Source organism: Delphinapterus leucas, chromosome 1 (genome assembly GCF_059928025.1).
Source record: "Delphinapterus leucas isolate spDelLeu-1000000601 "Yukka" chromosome 1, BTC_Dleu_Yukka2, whole genome shotgun sequence".
Lineage (NCBI taxonomy): Eukaryota > Metazoa > Chordata > Mammalia > Artiodactyla > Monodontidae > Delphinapterus > Delphinapterus leucas.
This window is the reverse complement of record NC_143129.1, coordinates 77,284,434-77,301,485: the sequence shown is the minus strand read 5'-3', so window position 1 is coordinate 77,301,485 and position 17,052 is coordinate 77,284,434. Positions and strand designations below refer to the sequence as shown.

Genomic DNA, 17,052 nt, shown 5'->3' with positions numbered 1-17,052 from the left:
GTATCTTCCAGATCCCAACCAGACGCCTCCCCCCCCCCAATGAACTGCAAAAATCTGGAACCTCTCTTCCAACTAGAAATGTTGGTCAGTTCTCAGAGTTTTCCCAGAATTCCCTGAGCCTACATCTCTGCCAATCATCCGCACCAATCACTGCTACAGACAAAAAAATCCAGGGACTTAAAAATCCTCAGATACTACAACCAGCTCAGGCCCTGGGATCTTCCTCTCCCCTAATCTAGGCCACTCTCGGTCCCTGGAACACCTGAGGCCACCGAGCAGGCAGACCCTGGCCCTCCCCCAGGCAGAAAGGCAGCTTTACTCACCGACAGGGCTGGGGCAGGCTCCGTTAGCACTGTTGAGGTCTCCCCCCAGCATGGCCCCTGGAGGAAAAAGAGAACCATAAGCCGACAGGACAGCCTCTTCCAGAGTGAGTCCGGGGAACTGGACTCACTGGGAGTCACACTCCCTTCCCTCTGGAACCACATACGTGGGAGAGTGCTGTGGTGGGTGAAGGGAAGTAGTCACCGTGGAAAATGGAATCCCAAAGTCTCACCACACCTCACTGCCACGTCACCTACCCACCTATCAGGTCACTTACCCGCGCTGGCTGGCCGCTGGGGCAGGCCGGGAGACACACTGTTCCTCTGTAGTGCTGGCTGCTGGGGGGACAGGAGCCGTGGGTCCGTGAGGGATGACGTCACCAGGGAAGGGGTGACCAGGGAGCCGCTGGGATTGCTGAACTGCAGTGAGCTCTGATTGGACACGGGCACCGTGACGGGCATGGCAAAGTTGGGGGCCGGGACAGCTGACTAGACAGAAGATGGAGAGGCAGGGTCAGGCCAGGGTGATCCCTTACCCTGGACTCACTTTGCCTGGGAGGGCAGGCCAGGGTTCCTCTAGCCTCTGGGCTGTGGGTCCTTGGGCCAGTAGCTCCATCTCTCTGCTCTGGAACCCCCTGGAGTCATGCCTGCCACTCCCACCAAGGAAGTATGCTGGTTGGAGTGCTTTGGGATCCAGCTCTGGCCCAGAGAATGAGAAGAAGGCTCTGCTCACTGCAGAGAGACCCGGGGACACCTGGAACCCCCCTAGCGGAGGTGGGTTAGTCCTCAGCCAGGCAGGACACACAGAGAGCAGGTTAGAGGCCCTGAGTACAGACCCAAACTCACACATACAGCTGTTAAGGATGAGCGCGTGGGTCGGGGCGTCACCTCACTTTGTCGCCTCTCATCCGTCTGCCTGCTGCAGAGGGCGTTCACCCCCCTCACTGCCTTCCCCTTCAGCAGGAGTCTCTGCCTCCCCTTGACAGTGCTATTATCTTGGGCTGGGGGTGTCAGAGCAGGCCCAAAGGGGCCTCTCCCCAGAACAAATCTGGGCAAAGAGCACATTCTCTACTTTCCTGTCATCTAAGGATCTCAGGTCATCTACACACTTCTTGCTGGTGAGGGGGACACTCCAGGCCTCTCCCGGCTTATGCTCCATCCAAGATGAGTCTCAGCAAGGGTCACGGGTTTATCACGACCAACGTCAGAGGTTCCTCAGTGGTCACCCATAGCCCCAGCATGGCTCAGAGCAGAACATCCATCAGAGGCAGCCGAGGGCCGGGGCGGGGCGCGAAGCCACACCATGCACCACAGGGAGGCTCTCCTCCATGCGACTACTCACGGCCAGTCTATAACTCTGCATCATTTTATCAAACTCCTCGTCTATCTTTTTATATTTCTCCTCCGTCTGGGGGGTCAGGGCAAACACCTCGTCCACCTCAGGGCTCTCACATTCCCTGTGCTTCTTGTGCAGCGCCTGGGGGGGAAGGGGCCGGAAGGGGGGGCCAACAGAGAGAGAGTGAGTGGGGCTCACCCCATAGCGCCGGAAGAGCCCGTCGAGCTCCTCGCTGGCGCGCCGGTACTTGTCCTCCAGCAGGGGGCTCTGTTCCAGCGAGTCCTCCCCGTCGGGCTCCGGGCTGTCGCAGCCGTTGAAGCCCTTCTTCCTCAGGGTCTGTAACCGCACCACTACCGTCAGCAGGGGTGAGGGTCCTCCCAGCCCCGACCACCCCCCCACCCCCCCCCCACCCCCCCCCCCCCGCCTCCCTGGCATTCCTTCCAGCCCTTCCCTAAGACTCTCCTACTAGGGCACTGTGTGACTGTGTGGTTGGTGGGGGAGGCGTCAGAATACAGGGTCACGTGGAAGGTGGGCCTAACCCAGGGACTGCAGCCGGCACAGGGACATGTGCTTCCAAGGTGACAGGTGGGGTGGGGGGTTTCTGGGGGATGAGCTGAGGGGCTGGTACCCTGTCTACCCTTAGGTGAGCCCCAGCCAGAAGGCACAGAGCGCTCTCCAGCGCAAGGCAGTCAGGGCTGTCTTTGCCCGGCTCAATTCCTGGGCTCTACTTAAAAGAAGAAGGGGAAAGAGAAATCGAAATGGAGACAGAGAGGCAGAAGAATAAGAGGGAGAAAGACAAAACATTTCTTTGCATTTACTGAGTTCCTACCATGTAGCACCTTGTACGCTGTCCTCGAGCAAAGGCCACAGCTTCTCCCATGCACCCACACAAAGGAGGGGATGCACACCTGGTGGTGTGGAGGAGACCCCAAAGCTGACCTCTCCATGCTCAAAACATCTTCACAGATGCTTGTTTTGTCTTGAAAATGAATGTGAATTTCACATTCTAGTCTACAGTAAATCTGTTTTCTCTAATATAAAAATAAAAGAATTTCTTCCACATCTGTGGAGTGGAAGTCTCGCTCCAGGAAGGCAGGCCTGTGGCTTCCCAGGCACCCTTCTTCATCGGCACAGGTCCCGTACCCCCAGTGTGAGAAGCAGGAACTGGGCTGTCTCATTCAATTCACACAACACCCTTCAAAGCAGGCACTGGCCCCATTTCGTGGAGGTGGGCACCAAGGCTCTGGGAAGCGAAACCACCTGCCCAAGGCCACACAGCCAGTAAAGGCCAGAGCTGGATTCCAAAGCCCACGTCCTTTAATGGTTTACAATGTCAGCTCTCTTTGAAACAGAAAATAGAGCCACAGGGACCCACAAAGGGACAGAGACAGAGCAGCAGAGATGGAAACAAAGAGGGAGACAGAGAAAGGAAGAGTCAGATGCAGGAGCATATCAAAAGATGGAGAAGGAAGGAAAAAGAGAGAGAGAGAGAGAGAGAGAGAGAGAATTTGAGAGCAGACAGAGCAGAGATGTCATGTTGTGCCTGACAGACATGAAGAAAGCGGCTCAGAGAGGGCTGGGGTGGAACTGGGCTGGGTGGGCAGCCCCATCTGACATCTACCTCACTGCCCTCCTTCCTTCTCCGGCCCGGGGTTTGTAGAAGAGGATGTGGGTTTATATGTGTGTGCGCACAGGTGAGGGGGCTTCAAGGGGCACGTGGACACGTGTGTGTGCACGGGGAGGTCCAAGTGTGCACGCTGCATGGGCACGTGGTGTGCAGTTGCAGGCGGGGGTGGGGTCCGCGTGCGCGGGCCCACCTCGATGATGTCGGCGTTGGTGCGGCTCTCGTGCGGCTCGTTGTACTCCGTGTACTTGAGCAGCACCTTGTCCATGTCCGTGCTGGCGTACTGGAACAGCTTGTTGGAGTGGTTGAAGATGATGAGCGCGATCTCGCAGTCACAGAGCACGCTCAGCTCGTACGCCTTCTTCATCAGCCCGAACTTCCTCTTGGTGAATGTCACCTGTAGGTGGGCGTGTGGGCGGCCAGGTCTGGCTCAGTCAAGGTCTGCCCAGGAGTCCCACCTACAGGAAGCTGGACATAGCCAGCCCCTGCCTCAGGGTAACCCTGTTCTCAGGAGCCCCTGGTCTGGGCAAGGAACAGGCCAGCACCCCTCTGCCAACACATGGCCAAGGCACAGCCCAGGGCCAATTCACTGAAAGCAGACATTCAGATGGACAGAACTCCACACCTCTGTGCTGGGGGCTATAAACAGGTTAGGGAGGGAGAAGAGAAGAGCTTCCAGGCTCTTCCCTTGGGGTAGGAGGAGGGGAAGGATTCATCTTGGGAAAGGGGAAGTGCCTGGGTGCGGCCTGAGGTTTGCACATTGCATATTGTAGGGGCTCAGGTCTGCCTGGTCGCAGCAGCAGGTAAGTCTTGGGGTTCTAGGACACAGGGTCCTAAGAGCTGCAGGGAGGTGGGGATTCCTCTTCTCCCAACTCAGCCCTTGCCCTTCCATAACAGGCTCCAGAGCCCCCTTCTTCCAGGAAGCCTTCTTGGAGTGTCTGGAAGTGGAGTGGAGGCAGAGGCCAGCTCCCTGCCCTCATCCACTCCGTGAAGCTCCCGGATCCCCTCACCTGTCGGTTCCGCTCATCGGTGATTCGCTGGATCTGAATCTTTTTCCTCCCCATCTTTTCCGGGGATCTTCACTGCCGGGGAGGGGAGGGGATAGCTGGGTGGCGGGTCTCGGCACACCTTACACTGTGCTCATGAACAGTCTCGGACCAGCACTCAGTTCATGGTCTGCGGGACACCTTCTGCACAGCCTCCTGGGTGGGGAGGGTCACAAGAGGACTGTCAGCCCTGGCAACCCTCAGGCCTGCTCCTTTGGCACACGGGCCAGCCTCACAGCACCCCTGTGAGAGGCTGGCGGCATCTGAGCCCCATCCACAAACTAAGGAAATGGTGGCGACCTGAGGTGATGGCATGCCACAGCCAGGCACAAGCCGGAATTCACTCAGGGCCCAGGACTCTGCTCCAGGCTCCTTCCACACCATCACTGCTGCCCTCAGGTTCTAGGTCAGACAGCACACAATCAGGGAGCTCCCTGGCTCCTAAGGGTCTGAGTCTTAGAGAACGTCCCACCCCCTCACTTCTCCCCAGAGCCCACCAGGAGCAAAGACACCTGGGCTTGCCAGCTGCCCCGCTGGCCTAGGACGGTGGCTCCCATACGGAGCCCGGTGCAGAGAACGTGCCGAGTGAACACCCGCCGAGGCTGTGAACAGCTAGCCCGGTGTGCCTGCTGCCAGAATGGGAGTGTGTCTGCACCCCTGGCTCGAGAATATACCAGAGCAGGTCTAGAGCAGTGGTCCTCATACCAGACTCATGGAACCCTGGAGCCTGGAGTCCCAAAGTAGGGCTTGGGCTGCAGAACCCCTATCTCCCTTTAACCAGGGCTCCTCTACACCAATCTGTTTTACTCAGTGGGCCTTGGCCTAAATTTCTGCTTTGAAGAAAGGATTCTGCTCCTTTAAATAAACAAACAAACCAACCAACCACCCCTCTACACCAGAGGTCAGTAAATTTTTTCTTTACAAAGCCAAATAGGGGGCTTCCCTGGTGGCGCAGTGGTTGGGAGTCCGCCTGCCGATGCAGGGGACACGGGTTCGTGCCCCGGTCCGGGAGGATCCCACATGCCGCGGAGCGGCTGGGCCCCATGAGCCATGGCCGCTGAGCCTGCACGTCCGGAGCCTGTGCTCCACAACGGGAGAGGCCACAACAGTGAGAGACCCGTGTACCACAAAAAAAAAAAAAAAAAAAGAAAAGCCAAATAGGGACCTCCCTGGCGGTCCAGTGGTAAAGAATCTGCCTTCCAATGCAGGGGACATGGGTTTGATCCCTGGTTGGGGAACTAAGATCCCACATGCCACAGGGCAACTAAGCCCTTGCGCCACAACTACTGAGCTCGCGCACCTCAACTAGAGAGCCCGTGTGCCGCAACGAAGAGCCCACGTGCTCTGGAGCCCACGCGCCACAACGAAAGATCCCACGTGCCGCAACTAAGACCCATTGCAGCAAAAAAAAAAAAAAAAAAAGGTAAATAAATATTTAAAAAAAAAAGAAGCCAAATAGTAAGCATTTCAGGTTTTGCAGGCCATACCGTCCCTGTTGTAACTACTCAACTCTGCCATTGCAGCATGAAAGCAGCTGTAGACAACACATTTAAAAGAACGAGTGTGGCTCTGCCCCAATAACACTAGATTTATAAGAACAGGCATGGCCAGATTTGGTCCATGCGTCACAGTTTGCCAACTCCTGCTCTAGAGGAGTGGGGCATGCCTAGAACCCAAGCCCAGCCTAAGAGCACTGCCTCCCAACCTTGCTCAACTCAAAGCATGTAGAGAAAATATAGAACCAGTGCCAGACAGGAAAGAGGCTGCTGGCAGCCAGGGGGACACAGGCACCAGGTGGAAGGATCCTTGTTTCAGTACACCTATAAACCCATCATGGCCCACTGGTCGAAGAGCTCCAATTAAAGAGCCAGGAAGGAAAACGGAGGCCCTGCACTGTACAGCGTGAGGTACCACAGGATGGAAGGAGGCACAGGGCTGGCAGCCCAGCCTGAGCCAGACAAGGTGCACGCTCTCAGGTGTGGGTAGCACCTAAACAGGCTGGGTGCGCCCCCGGGGACTGGAAGGGCCCAGGATGGAGGCACAAGATGACCCCAGGGCCCTTCTGGCTCTGTGATTCCAGAGATGGAATAGTGGGAGATGGTGGAAAGGGGCAGTAGGCATGGGACCCACGCTTTCTAAAGCCACTCTGATAGGGTCCTGGAAGGAGCCCAGACCACAGAAGCCCAGTCCTCCTTTCCAGAGTTCCCCTTCCACAGAGTCCCTGCCAGAGGGCCCACTACAGAGTCCAGGAAGGTGGGCTCTCGCCTCCCCACAACCAACCTGGGCAGAGGGTGGGTGTTTGACGACAGAGACACCTGTAATTAGGAACCCTCTCCCCAGCCCCCATTTCCAGTGGCTGCTGAGGTTCTCTAGCCTTCACATATTCACTCAACCGTGGGTCCCAAGGTTCCACAGTAGATGCCAAAGTTCAGCCTTGGCATCTTGGCCATAGAGGGAAGGAGAGAGGGAAGGCAGGGAATCTATGGCCTTGGGAGGAGCCAGGAATATCCCTCCCCACCCTTTCCCATGACCAGGACTTTCCCTCAGGCGTTGCCTAGCCCAGCTGGAAAGAGAGCTTCTGCTCTGTCCAGGTAGCTTCAGAAAACAATGTAGCCCCCTCCCCACACCTAGAAGGACGCTCCACACCTCCCTCTCTCTCCCCAGGGAGAAATCTTCAAACCCTCTTCCCTTCTTCCTTATCCTCAAGGTGCTCCATGGGCCTTGGGCCTCCTACTGTCCACCCTCACACATGCCCTAGGACATCACCATCACCAGCCCAGCCAACCCTGAGTTGGCTGAACAGATATCTGGACCCAGAACTAGCTCCAGCCACCCCATCCCTCGCCTGTGACCCCGATCTCTGCCAAACACACCACTGCAAAGGCTCCAGCCCGAGGAGTTCGGCTGCCCCGCCTCCCAGTGCAATCCAAAGGCTGTCTTTTCCAGAGTTGCAGTGGTACGGGTTTGGCAGAGAACAGGGCGGGGAGGGCACACTGAGGGCAAGGGAGGGCTAAGAAGAGGGCTTTTTAAAATTTTTCAAGAAGAAGGCTTTTTAAATGGGATTCTCTGGCCTGGCCTTGAAAACCCCAATCTCGACTGGTAAATGCAGTCACCATCACCCTCCTCTGGCTCACAGTATCCACCTTTCATCCCTCTCCCATTTTACTATCTCCTTCTCGCCACCTTTTGCTCATCAGCGAATTTTTGCTGAGAGGTAACCTCTACCAGTTTCTGGCCAATGCTGTCTCTTCCCTGAAGTTGGGAGAGATCCCTCTCTTTGCTCTCACGATCCTCAGAAAAGTCATTCCTACAGTCTAACTTCATTCCTTTGGTTCTCCCCAAGATTATTGACTCTCAGAGTATTTTGTTCTTTTCTTTCTAGCACTTATCATGATTGTAAATAATTACAATTCTGTGCTTCTATTTAATGCCTGGCTCCCCTATGAGACTGAAGCTTCATGAGGGCAGGAACCACATCTGTATCCTTCACCACTCTATCCCGTGTAAGGAGGAGCTTGGGAAATGTCTGTTGAAAGGAAGAAAGGATTGTTTCATCGCTGTGACCCTGTGAGAAGTCCTTCTTCTGGTCTAACTTCTGTTGCAGGACCAGCTCCTCCCACTCTATCCTCTGAGGAGACAGAACTCTTCCTCTCCCAGCTGCGTCGGCAGCTTGTCGGTTTGGACGCCACCTACCCTCCAACTACCCCTGCTACTCCAGGCCTCAACCCTCCCTACCCTCAGGTTGGTTGGTACAGAGGGTGAGACTCTAAAGTCTTCTAAGGAGCAGCCCTGAGTACATGGAGATGGAGAGGACTGGGTTGCTTAGGCAACTGTCACCTGGCAACCAGCTCCCTGGCTGATCTCCTACACCACCACCCCCACCCCCGCCTCATGCTGGGGGAGCTGGGATGCTAGAGGGATCAGGGCTGAGAAGACAGGGAAGCCACAGAGACCCACTGAGCATCCTCTGATAGAGCAAAGTCAGGGTTAAAAAGACCAGGCCTCATCTATATCCAGTAGCCCAAAGCACTTTTTATGATTCCATGTTCCCATGGCGCCCTCCCCATTGCCACTCCTACCTCTGTGCCAACACTGCCAGAGGAGGAGATGCCCCTACCTTGGGCAGTCCTTCCTCCTATCTAACCAGGAACCTTCCTACAAAGCAGGCTCAGTCTGTACTCATCTCTTTCCCCTTCTGCTATCCATTCTACACTGTTGCAGTCTTGGAAAGCTTGGGGGCAAGAACAGTAAGGGCAACAACTCAGCCCTTACTTTGGAAAAAGGGGTGGCTGGGGCCTGGGTGGGCACAATGAACCCTAAACTGACCCTATCCAAGGTATGGAGGCCTATCTTGACCAAGCTTCCCTCCTATCCAATTAGGGAGATTTTAATGAACACCTGGACCTCCTTAATTAGTTCTCTTCCTAATTACCTAACCAACTGCCAGGAGCCAGAGGCCTGGGCATCTGTTATCCAGATGTGAGCCTTTTCTTCTTCGCCTGGGCCGGCCCCATTCCTCTTCCCCTTTCCAGCCCGCTCCTCCTCTAGGAGGCCCTCCCAGATGACCTGGCTTTTGGCTGCTTCTCCTGGAGGCCAAAGGCTTGGGAGGGCTTAGGGCTGCCACGGAGACGGGGTTATCCAGGATGGCCTTCCTGCTCTGACGGCCCCAGGGCCCACCCAATCCTGACCTCAGGCCACAGCTGTGACTCCTTGGGCTGGCAGCATCTCTGTCACCAAAGGTACCCCCTCGAAGACTCCAGCGCTTCTGCTTCTGATTCACCTACTCGGAGTAGTGCTGGCAGGACAGGATTGGGCAGGGTGGACCTCCTGGGGAGTAAGTGGGAGCAGACAGAGATAGGGCCTCCCCCAACAGAGACAGAAGGAGCAAAGAGGGAGGAGGATGGCAGCTGGACTGAGTCCCAGGGAGGCAGGCGCAGACCCACCGTCTGTGGAGAAGGGTGGCTGCAGAGAAGCCTTTGCAAATGAGACAGGACACAGGGCAGGAGGCTCATCTGACAACACTCTTGACAAGGAGTAGAGGCTGAGTGAGGGGACCAGAAACGGTGGGGGTCCCAGAAGGACCCCACGGACAACCCGTTTCCTCAGCTGGGCTACAGACCCAATAGGAACATGTGGGTTGTGCTGACATGCAAATAAGGTGCAAATAACATATAAAATGTACCCTAAAGGGGATCTTGGTTTGGAGGGGGCATGGGAGAAGTAACAGGCTCCTGCCTCCCCCAGTGTAACACCACTTGGTACCTGAGCAATATTCAAACCATTCTCGGGTTTCAGAATGATGCTATCTCAGTTCCTGTGTGAGGGTGGCCTGGGGCCAGCGGGAGGAGTTGGGGCGAGCGGTCAGGGCAGCCTCCCGAAGCTGCAGTTGCAGCAGGGCTGCCCTTCCTGGGGGAGCTGCAGGAGAAGTGCCTTCCAGGGGCTAGCCTCCACCTCCCCTCTCCTGCTGTTGTCAGGGGACTACCTACCTCCCCTTCTGCCCTGCACCCTTCCACCCATATCCATCCTCTGTCCCAGCGGCCCAGAGGTTCAGAGGAACTGCAGAGCATCTGCTTGCAGCGCTGCCATACCAGCGCAAGTCAAAATGGAGCAGCTGCCCAGAGAGGCTGAGTGAGCAGCCCCCGTCACAGAGCATCGGGCTTCAAACCCTGCTCTTCCACACAGTGAGAAACTCTCATTAAGCAGGCCCTTCATCCCTTCCTCCCAGGCTGCTCAGGGCTGTGGACTGGAGGGGAAGGCAGGAGGTGCTGGAGACAGCTGTCATCCCTCCTCCCGCCCCTTCCCTGTAGCTGGGCTGCAGGGCATGAAATAAGCAGCAGGCGCTGGGGGAGGGGGTGACAATCCAATCCACCTGTCACCCCCACAGTCAGGCGGCCTCAAACAGCCTGCTCACTAACGAGGGAGGAGACGTGGGTGAGGCAGACACAGAGGGGGGTGGCAGAGGGGGACAGACACACAGACACAGGAAAAGAGACAGAGAAAAAGTGGCAGAGTCCAAGAGGAAGGCAGAGTGAGGGGCAGAGGCGGACAAGGCGAGGGCCAGAGGACAGAGGGAGAGGCAGGAGACTAGACAGAGACAGAGATTGAGAGAGAAGCAGGTAGAGAACAAGAAACTGCTTGCACGACGCTGATGCTAGGCCGAGCACGTGGGCGAAACTCAACAGGACTCCAACCCTGTCCTCTGAAATCCTGCAGTCCTGCCAAGAGACAGACAAGGGAAGGGCAGGGCCCACCTAGGGCAGGGCAGGGAGAGGCAAGGAGGCCCTCAGGGGCCAGGACTGAGCCCAGACCTGGCCGGGGATGGAGCATCTTGGCTCTTGAGGCTCTGGCTAGGTCCAGGCTCCAGGGCAAGCAGGCCCTGAGAGTGGGCAGAGGTGGGCACAAGGCCCAGCGGCCCTCTAAACGCCCGGGGTACTGCCTCCATTCCTGCCTCACCCCAGGGCTCACAAACCTTCCAAGCCACTCTCTCTGAACTGCAGCCCTCTACGCAGAGACACATGCTGAGGAGCTCTGGAAGATGGGTGGGAAGGTAAACTCAGTGACCACCAAGAGATGGGGCCCAGGCAAGAGAGCCCTGGGGTTCGCAGCCTCTGGAATCTACACAGACAGCCCTTCCTTCACAAACACTGTACTAGCCCCGAAGTGGGGGGCATCACCCTCCCCTCGAAGTCTGGGCAAAGGCAGTGCTGGGGTCTCAAGCTGCCCCTCTCCCCCACCGCCCACAGTCCAATTCTCACACCCCCGCCTGCTCCCCACCCACTGCTCCCTGGCTCCTCCCTGTTCTCCACTCTCTCTGCCCCCTCTCTGCTCCCCCTCCCACAAGGCAGCCTCCTTTCATTCGCCCCGAAGTTCTTCTAGGGTCTGCTCTCAAAGGCACAGGCAGGTCCCCATCCCCATCCTCCTCCTCCCTTCAAAGTTCTGTTTGGCAGGCTCACTCCCCAAACCCCTGGTTCCCACCATCCTCCCCTCCCTCGGGGACTCCCCTCCCCCAGCCCAACAGCCTCAGGGTTGGGCAGGGGCTATTTTTAGTCTGGGCACTGAGCTAATTTTAACTCACCGACAAGGGACCTGGGGGCGGACTGTTGGGCTGTGGGGAGGGAGAGAGGGCCAGTCCAAGAAAGCTGGACCTGGGGCGGGGGTGGTCTCAGGTCGCAGGCACCCTAAGAACACAAGCGGAGGTCGGCACTGAAGCCTTCGCTTAAGGGGCTTAAGGGACAGGAATCGACTTGCCAAGAGGAGCACCCAGTGCGGGGAGCAGGGCTAGGAGCCCTCCCTCCAGTTTCCGCTGGACAACTCTCCCGAGCCCCACCCTAGGCTTTCCGCCCTCTTCTCCTTGGCAAATCTCCTGGGATGGGGCCAGCCTGTTCTCTGCCCAGGAGATGCCTCTCCAGTGAGGGTCTGTCTCCCGAGCCGCCTCCACTGCTTCCCCACCCCAGCTTGTCCTTCCTGTAGTCTAGCTCTCATCCTTCCTGTAGCATCACTGAGGCTGTGTGGCCCCTACAGAGGCAGCAGCCGCCCCCCCACCCCACCCCCGACCTCCAGCACTTCCCACCCCAGCTCTGGCCTTGCCCTGGTGGCCTCTAGGCTGGCTCCTAGGAACCACCCTGCGCCCACAAGTTCCCAGAGCCACCCCGCTGACCTCAGGAAGAATCTGGGGGCAACAGGAGACTGAGTCCTAGTAGAAAAGGGGTAGGTGAGGTAGGGTAATGAACAGCCCAGGGAAATACGGGGACTATGGGTAGGGATTCTGGATGCCTGGGTTCTAGTCCCTGCCCTGGCCCTAACTCACTGTGTGAACTTGAATAAGGCACTGCCCCCGCCAGAGTTCACCCCACTGGCCAGTACAATGGGTAAGTGGAGTGGACTAGGTACCCAAGTGCCCTTCCAGCCTAGACATTCTGTTCCTATGCTCTTTATAGAGGCTCAAAAGGAAGGGAGGTCAGGACTGTGTGATTCCATGGAGAGATAACAGAAGAGTTGGTCCAGTTAGGTCCCCTGTCCTCCAGCTTAGGAGAGGAGGGCAATGTGGAGGCCAGAAGAGTGGAGGAACAGGCCTGATGAAGACGGAGGTGCTTTCGGAACGATAACCTCCACAACAGATGGCCAAGGGTTGACAGAGGCTCATGGTCAGCCAGGGCAGGCGCCAGGCAGGGCGCACAGGCCCTGGCAGCAGGGGTTCTGCCAAGCCACTCCCCTCACACACCTGGAGTGCCTGTCAGACCCAGGGCCTGGGATCCTGCTTCTGGTTAGAGTAGTGACTGGCCCAAGGTCGCTGTCATGGTCATTAGTGGGGCCAGCTCTGGAACCTGAGCCTGGGCCTTGCCTCATGCTCCACCCAGCAGGCCAATCAGTAATGACTCACTACTGCTTATTTGCATGGGGATTTGCATAGTGTCTCTGACCTCATTCCATCAAGTTCTACTTCCCATTCTAGGACCTGGGACACCCCCACCCAGCATCCCTAGGCAGTTAGGGACCCCACGTGGAGTTCTTGGCACCTCAGGTCTCCAGTCTCATCCTTCTTCTGCAGAAAACATTTCTGAATTGATCTAGTGGTACTGTCTAGAGCTCTCAATCCAACTGGGTCCTCCACTCTTGTCCAGGTCCCCTGTCCAGGAAGGGATTTGAGGGGAGGAGGTGTAATTATGAGGAACAAGTAAGCACTGTAGCTAGAGAAATTTGATAAGATGCATGGGGTAAAGTGTGATGGCTCCAAAACTGCCTGGGGGTTCCTCAGGAGAAAAACCCTATTCCCCTCTCTAGTGCCAAGGCTGGGGCAGCAGTAGGACATGAGCGGACTGTCCCTACTTCCACCTCTATCCCCACTTCTAAATTCCACTCCCCAAAGTGCAAAACGAGAGGAAATAGCCTAGTACAGCAGGCGACATAGATGTAGAGTACAGAGAGGACTTCCCAGGCTGAGTCTTTGAACTCAAAGTAGTCTCTGGGGCTAAAATTTGCTTTGTTAGAAGTTACCTGACTAAGCATGGGCAGCTGGTAACACTTGGGAGGGCACTGCGGCCCCAGCATTGTAGTCCAACTAATGGGAGCTAGAAGACAGCCAATCCCCTGCCTACCTTGAAGAGGTCAAATGACCTGTTTGTCCAGTTATAATACCTATGCTTCTAGCTGTACCCTCTGAAACAATGAAGCCAAGCAGGCAGTGGTCTCCTATCCCGGGAAGTCCTTCCTGCTATCTAACCACCATTCCTCCCACTGCAGCCAACCCTTCCCCTGCAACCTAAGCCCATTCCACTCATCTAGATGAGAGTGGCGGACAGGGGCCCCTGGCCAGCCGAAGCCTCGGCTGAGGAGAGGTGGGGCGGTTGGGACGGTTAGTGGGTCACCTTCCACCTCCCCACCCAACTTCCCTCTGGGGTCTCAGGAGACAGAAGTGAAAGTGGCAGCTGGGGCCTTGGGGGCGGGTCAGCTTGAGAGCCGTTGGGGTGAGCAAAATGCCACCAGTGCTGGGTCTGGGCTGCCTGCCACTGCAGCAGGCGGGCTGGTGGTTAGATCAGGAGAGGGACTGCCCATGGAAATGAGGGCTTGGGAAAACTATGGAGCATGGGCCCCTGGCCGAAGGAAGAACAAGCTGAAGAGAAAAAAGTGGAGAAAAACAGGCAGTAGACAGTCTCAGAAGGGCACTGTATTCCAGGGCAGTGGTCTGTCCCCTTGTTTAAAGCAGCAAGATCCTTCTTTCCCATCCAGAGAACAGGGGCAAGGCTGCTTTAGCTGAAGCAGATGAAGGGGGTCCAGGTCCTGATTGCTGGAACGTGAGAGCAAGGAGAGACGGGAGGAGGCCTGAGGCCTGGGCCCTCAGACTGGACAGCACCAATTCCGATGGAAGGGAAGGTGGAGGATGAGAATGTGAAGTGTTCACCTACAACTGCAGACAGCACTGCCCCCCACAAAGAGGCCAATCCAATCACGGAAAGCAAATCCTCCTAGAGACATCGTGACCTCGGGAAGCCACCGGGGATTTAAAGGGGCCGCTCAGGGTGGCAGCTGGATCTCCTTCTGACTCGAAGGACAGTCCTCTAAGCCCCTGGCAAGGGAGGGCCGGCAGTGCGGCTACGTGGGCCTGCTGAGGCGGCCAGCCAGGCAGCTCTTATAGGATTAGCTTGCTGCTTTCAGGAAAGGTGCCAGGTGAGGCTAAGATGCCCAGCCAGATGGAGCTGCCCCGACCCCGCCACACTAGCAGGCAGCACGGGGATGGGGGGTGGGGGGGGCCTACACACACCTAGGCAAATACTTGCCCCCAGACTTGATCCATGCCCCTCACCAATATCCAGTCTCTCACCCCTTCAAGAAGATACTGTGCAAAGGCCGCTCTGATTTCTGACAGCTAGGGCCCCTATGTGCTCAGCATTCTCTCCCACTCCTATGGTCAGGATTTACCCTTCCTCTGAGTGGGAAGTCCTGCCTATTGTCTGCTCTCAATCCCTCTGCTACATTTTACAACCAGGGCCCCACCCCAGAGAGCAGGTGAGGAGGCCAAGGGGTTCCTCATCTCTGCTCCCTGTCAGCTCCCCACCCTCTGGGCTGACAGGTGGGGGAGACAAGAGGGAACAGCTGGGCCAGGACACCTGTCCCCACCCAGTCAGCCTGGGCCCCACAGGCCTGCCATGGGGTATGCATAGGGGAGTCAGCAGAGAGGCAGGCAGCTGTGGGGGATGGAGAAAAGGGGCTCAGAGGTCAAAGAGAGATGTGCCTGGGGAGGCCTGAGGCAACCCTTTCAAGATCAGCCCTTCCTCCTGGTCTACCCCCAACCATTAACACACGCATGCTTTAAAGGTTTGAGGTCACCTACTCCATCCCCTTGCCTCCGTGTTACTCGATCCAACTGGAGTGGGAAGACTCCACAAAGAGACCAACCCTCCTCTCCCCATCCACACCCACTCCCGCCCGTATGTCTTCCCTTGAGATTTGAGGATGAGCTCTCTCTTATTCCTTGTTCTCCCAACCCTCAATCCCAAGTATTTGCTGGCAGGGGTGGGGGCAGGGAGATCATGAGAGATAAGTAAGCACTCAGCCAGAGGGATCTGGTAAGACTCTGGGGTGAAATGTGGAGTGGGCAGGTTCTGAGACAAGGAGGCAGCTGGTTGTGGAGGGCAGAGCTGGGCTCAGCTTCGCAAGCCCGTCCCAGGGTCCTCTCAGGGCCTCCTAAGTCCCCCTCACATCAAGTCCCTACCCAGGACACTGCGTGCCTCCACCCCACCTTCTGGACCGCTGCCTTAGCAGGCAAGTCCAGGGCCAGGTTGGAGCTGATGTCTGGAAGAAAGGATGCAGCCACTTTCCAAGCACCCACTCTGTGTTGAGTGCCACACGTTTTCCCATGGAACCTCCTTCCTTTTCCAGGGGAGGCATCTCTGTTTCACAGAAATGGAAACCAACTCAGAACGTGCAGACACATGCCCAAGGTCACCAGGAACTAGTGGCCGAGGAGGGCTGGCTGCTGAGCACAGCGCTTCCCCGCACAACCTGGACAGAGAGCAGGCAGGTTCTCCCTCCCAGGAGTAACAGCACATTCCTTCCAGGGCAGATTCCCTAATATCTGGGCCTGGGAGGCTCAAGTCAGCCATGCCTCTTGCCTTTGCACAAGCCCAGGACTCTTGTGGCTCAAGTCTTTGCTGATCTAGTCTCTCTCCTCATCCATCTCATATGGCGGCTTTAGGGGGTACCAACTGGTACCCAGGAAGGGTCTCTGAGTGTCACTTGTCCTGCCTACATACCCCTGCTTTGGGGGCTTCCTCCCATGGCACTCAATCAGAAGACAATACCTTCTCAGGGAACCAAAGCATGTCCCCCCGCCTGCCCCCCCCATCTTGCCACCAGACCCTAATCCTCTGCACTCCTGCCAGGGAATCCTACTGGGTTCGTTCTTCCCTTCAATGTATCCTCCTCCTCTTCCCAGGTCTCCCTGGGCCTCCTTTTCCACTGCCCCTCCCGCAGGGCAGGATCCTTCCCTTAACCTTAGACAAAAGCCCTGAACACCTCCTAACTGGGAAAGCTTGAGCAAGTCACTTAAATCTCTGACTCAGTCTCCTCAATTACAAAAAACAATGTGGAGAAAAATAAATGAGTCTTCCTATGTTTCCAGCACAGAGCTTGGCACACAGGGACACAACAAATGGAAGTTTCCTTTCTCCAATCCCCAGGGATCTCAAAAGTTTTAGTTTTTGGTCTCCAAAGTATATTGGAAAATAGGGTGAGTGGGGTACTGCCCTTGGGTAAAAGTGCTCACGACCAGGGGGCAAAAAATGTTCCTTCTCTATATGCTTCCCTGGTCTCTCCAACTCCTAGGGCAGTGGCCAGAGCACCCAGCCAGAGGCACCAAGCCAAGGTCAGTGAGCAGGCCTAGAGCCTGGAGCCTCCTGGGAGGGTGAGTTTAAATGAGTAAATATGGTCCCACCTGGCTGAGGCCAGCAACAGGCCAGAGCTCCATCCAAGTCCTTCCCTTCCCAGCCTACAACAGAGGGGAGAGAGATCAGACAATAGACACAGCTGCCACCCCTCAACCCCAGGCTATCAGGGTCCTGTGCAGAGTCAGTGAATGCATCCCCCTGTCTCCACACCAGGCAGGACCAGCCAGAGAAGCATGGCTAGGCTCCCAGGAAGGAGAGGTTGTGGCTACAGCCTCAAGAAAAGGAAAAATCAGATGCAAAGGGTCTTGGGGATCACCCAGGCCAGAGTTGGCCCCAAAATGCT

At 56.7% G+C, this 17,052-nt stretch overlaps 1 protein-coding gene across 4 annotated transcripts in view; it reads right to left on the bottom strand.

Moving 5' to 3' along the window:
* MEF2D (myocyte enhancer factor 2D) overlaps positions 1-17,052 on the bottom strand; it is a 34,545-nt gene that overhangs the window by 12,520 nt on the left and 4,973 nt on the right. For 2 of the 4 annotated variants that reach the window (XM_089913736.1, XM_022559258.3), the window contains exons 2-6: positions 4,291-4,482; positions 3,474-3,677; positions 1,855-1,992; positions 599-809; positions 324-380 (exon numbers count right to left, since the gene is read on the bottom strand). In XM_089913736.1, the coding sequence (XP_089769862.1) occupies positions 324-380; positions 599-809; positions 1,855-1,992; positions 3,474-3,677; positions 4,291-4,344 (664 nt within the window). In that variant the 5' untranslated portion in view covers positions 4,345-4,482. Of the gene's footprint in view, positions 1-323; positions 381-598; positions 810-1,166; positions 1,582-1,854; positions 1,993-3,473; positions 3,678-4,290; positions 4,483-17,052 lie in introns of those variants that run through there. The other 2 variants (XM_089913746.1, XM_089913742.1) reach the window with 2 other exon arrangements.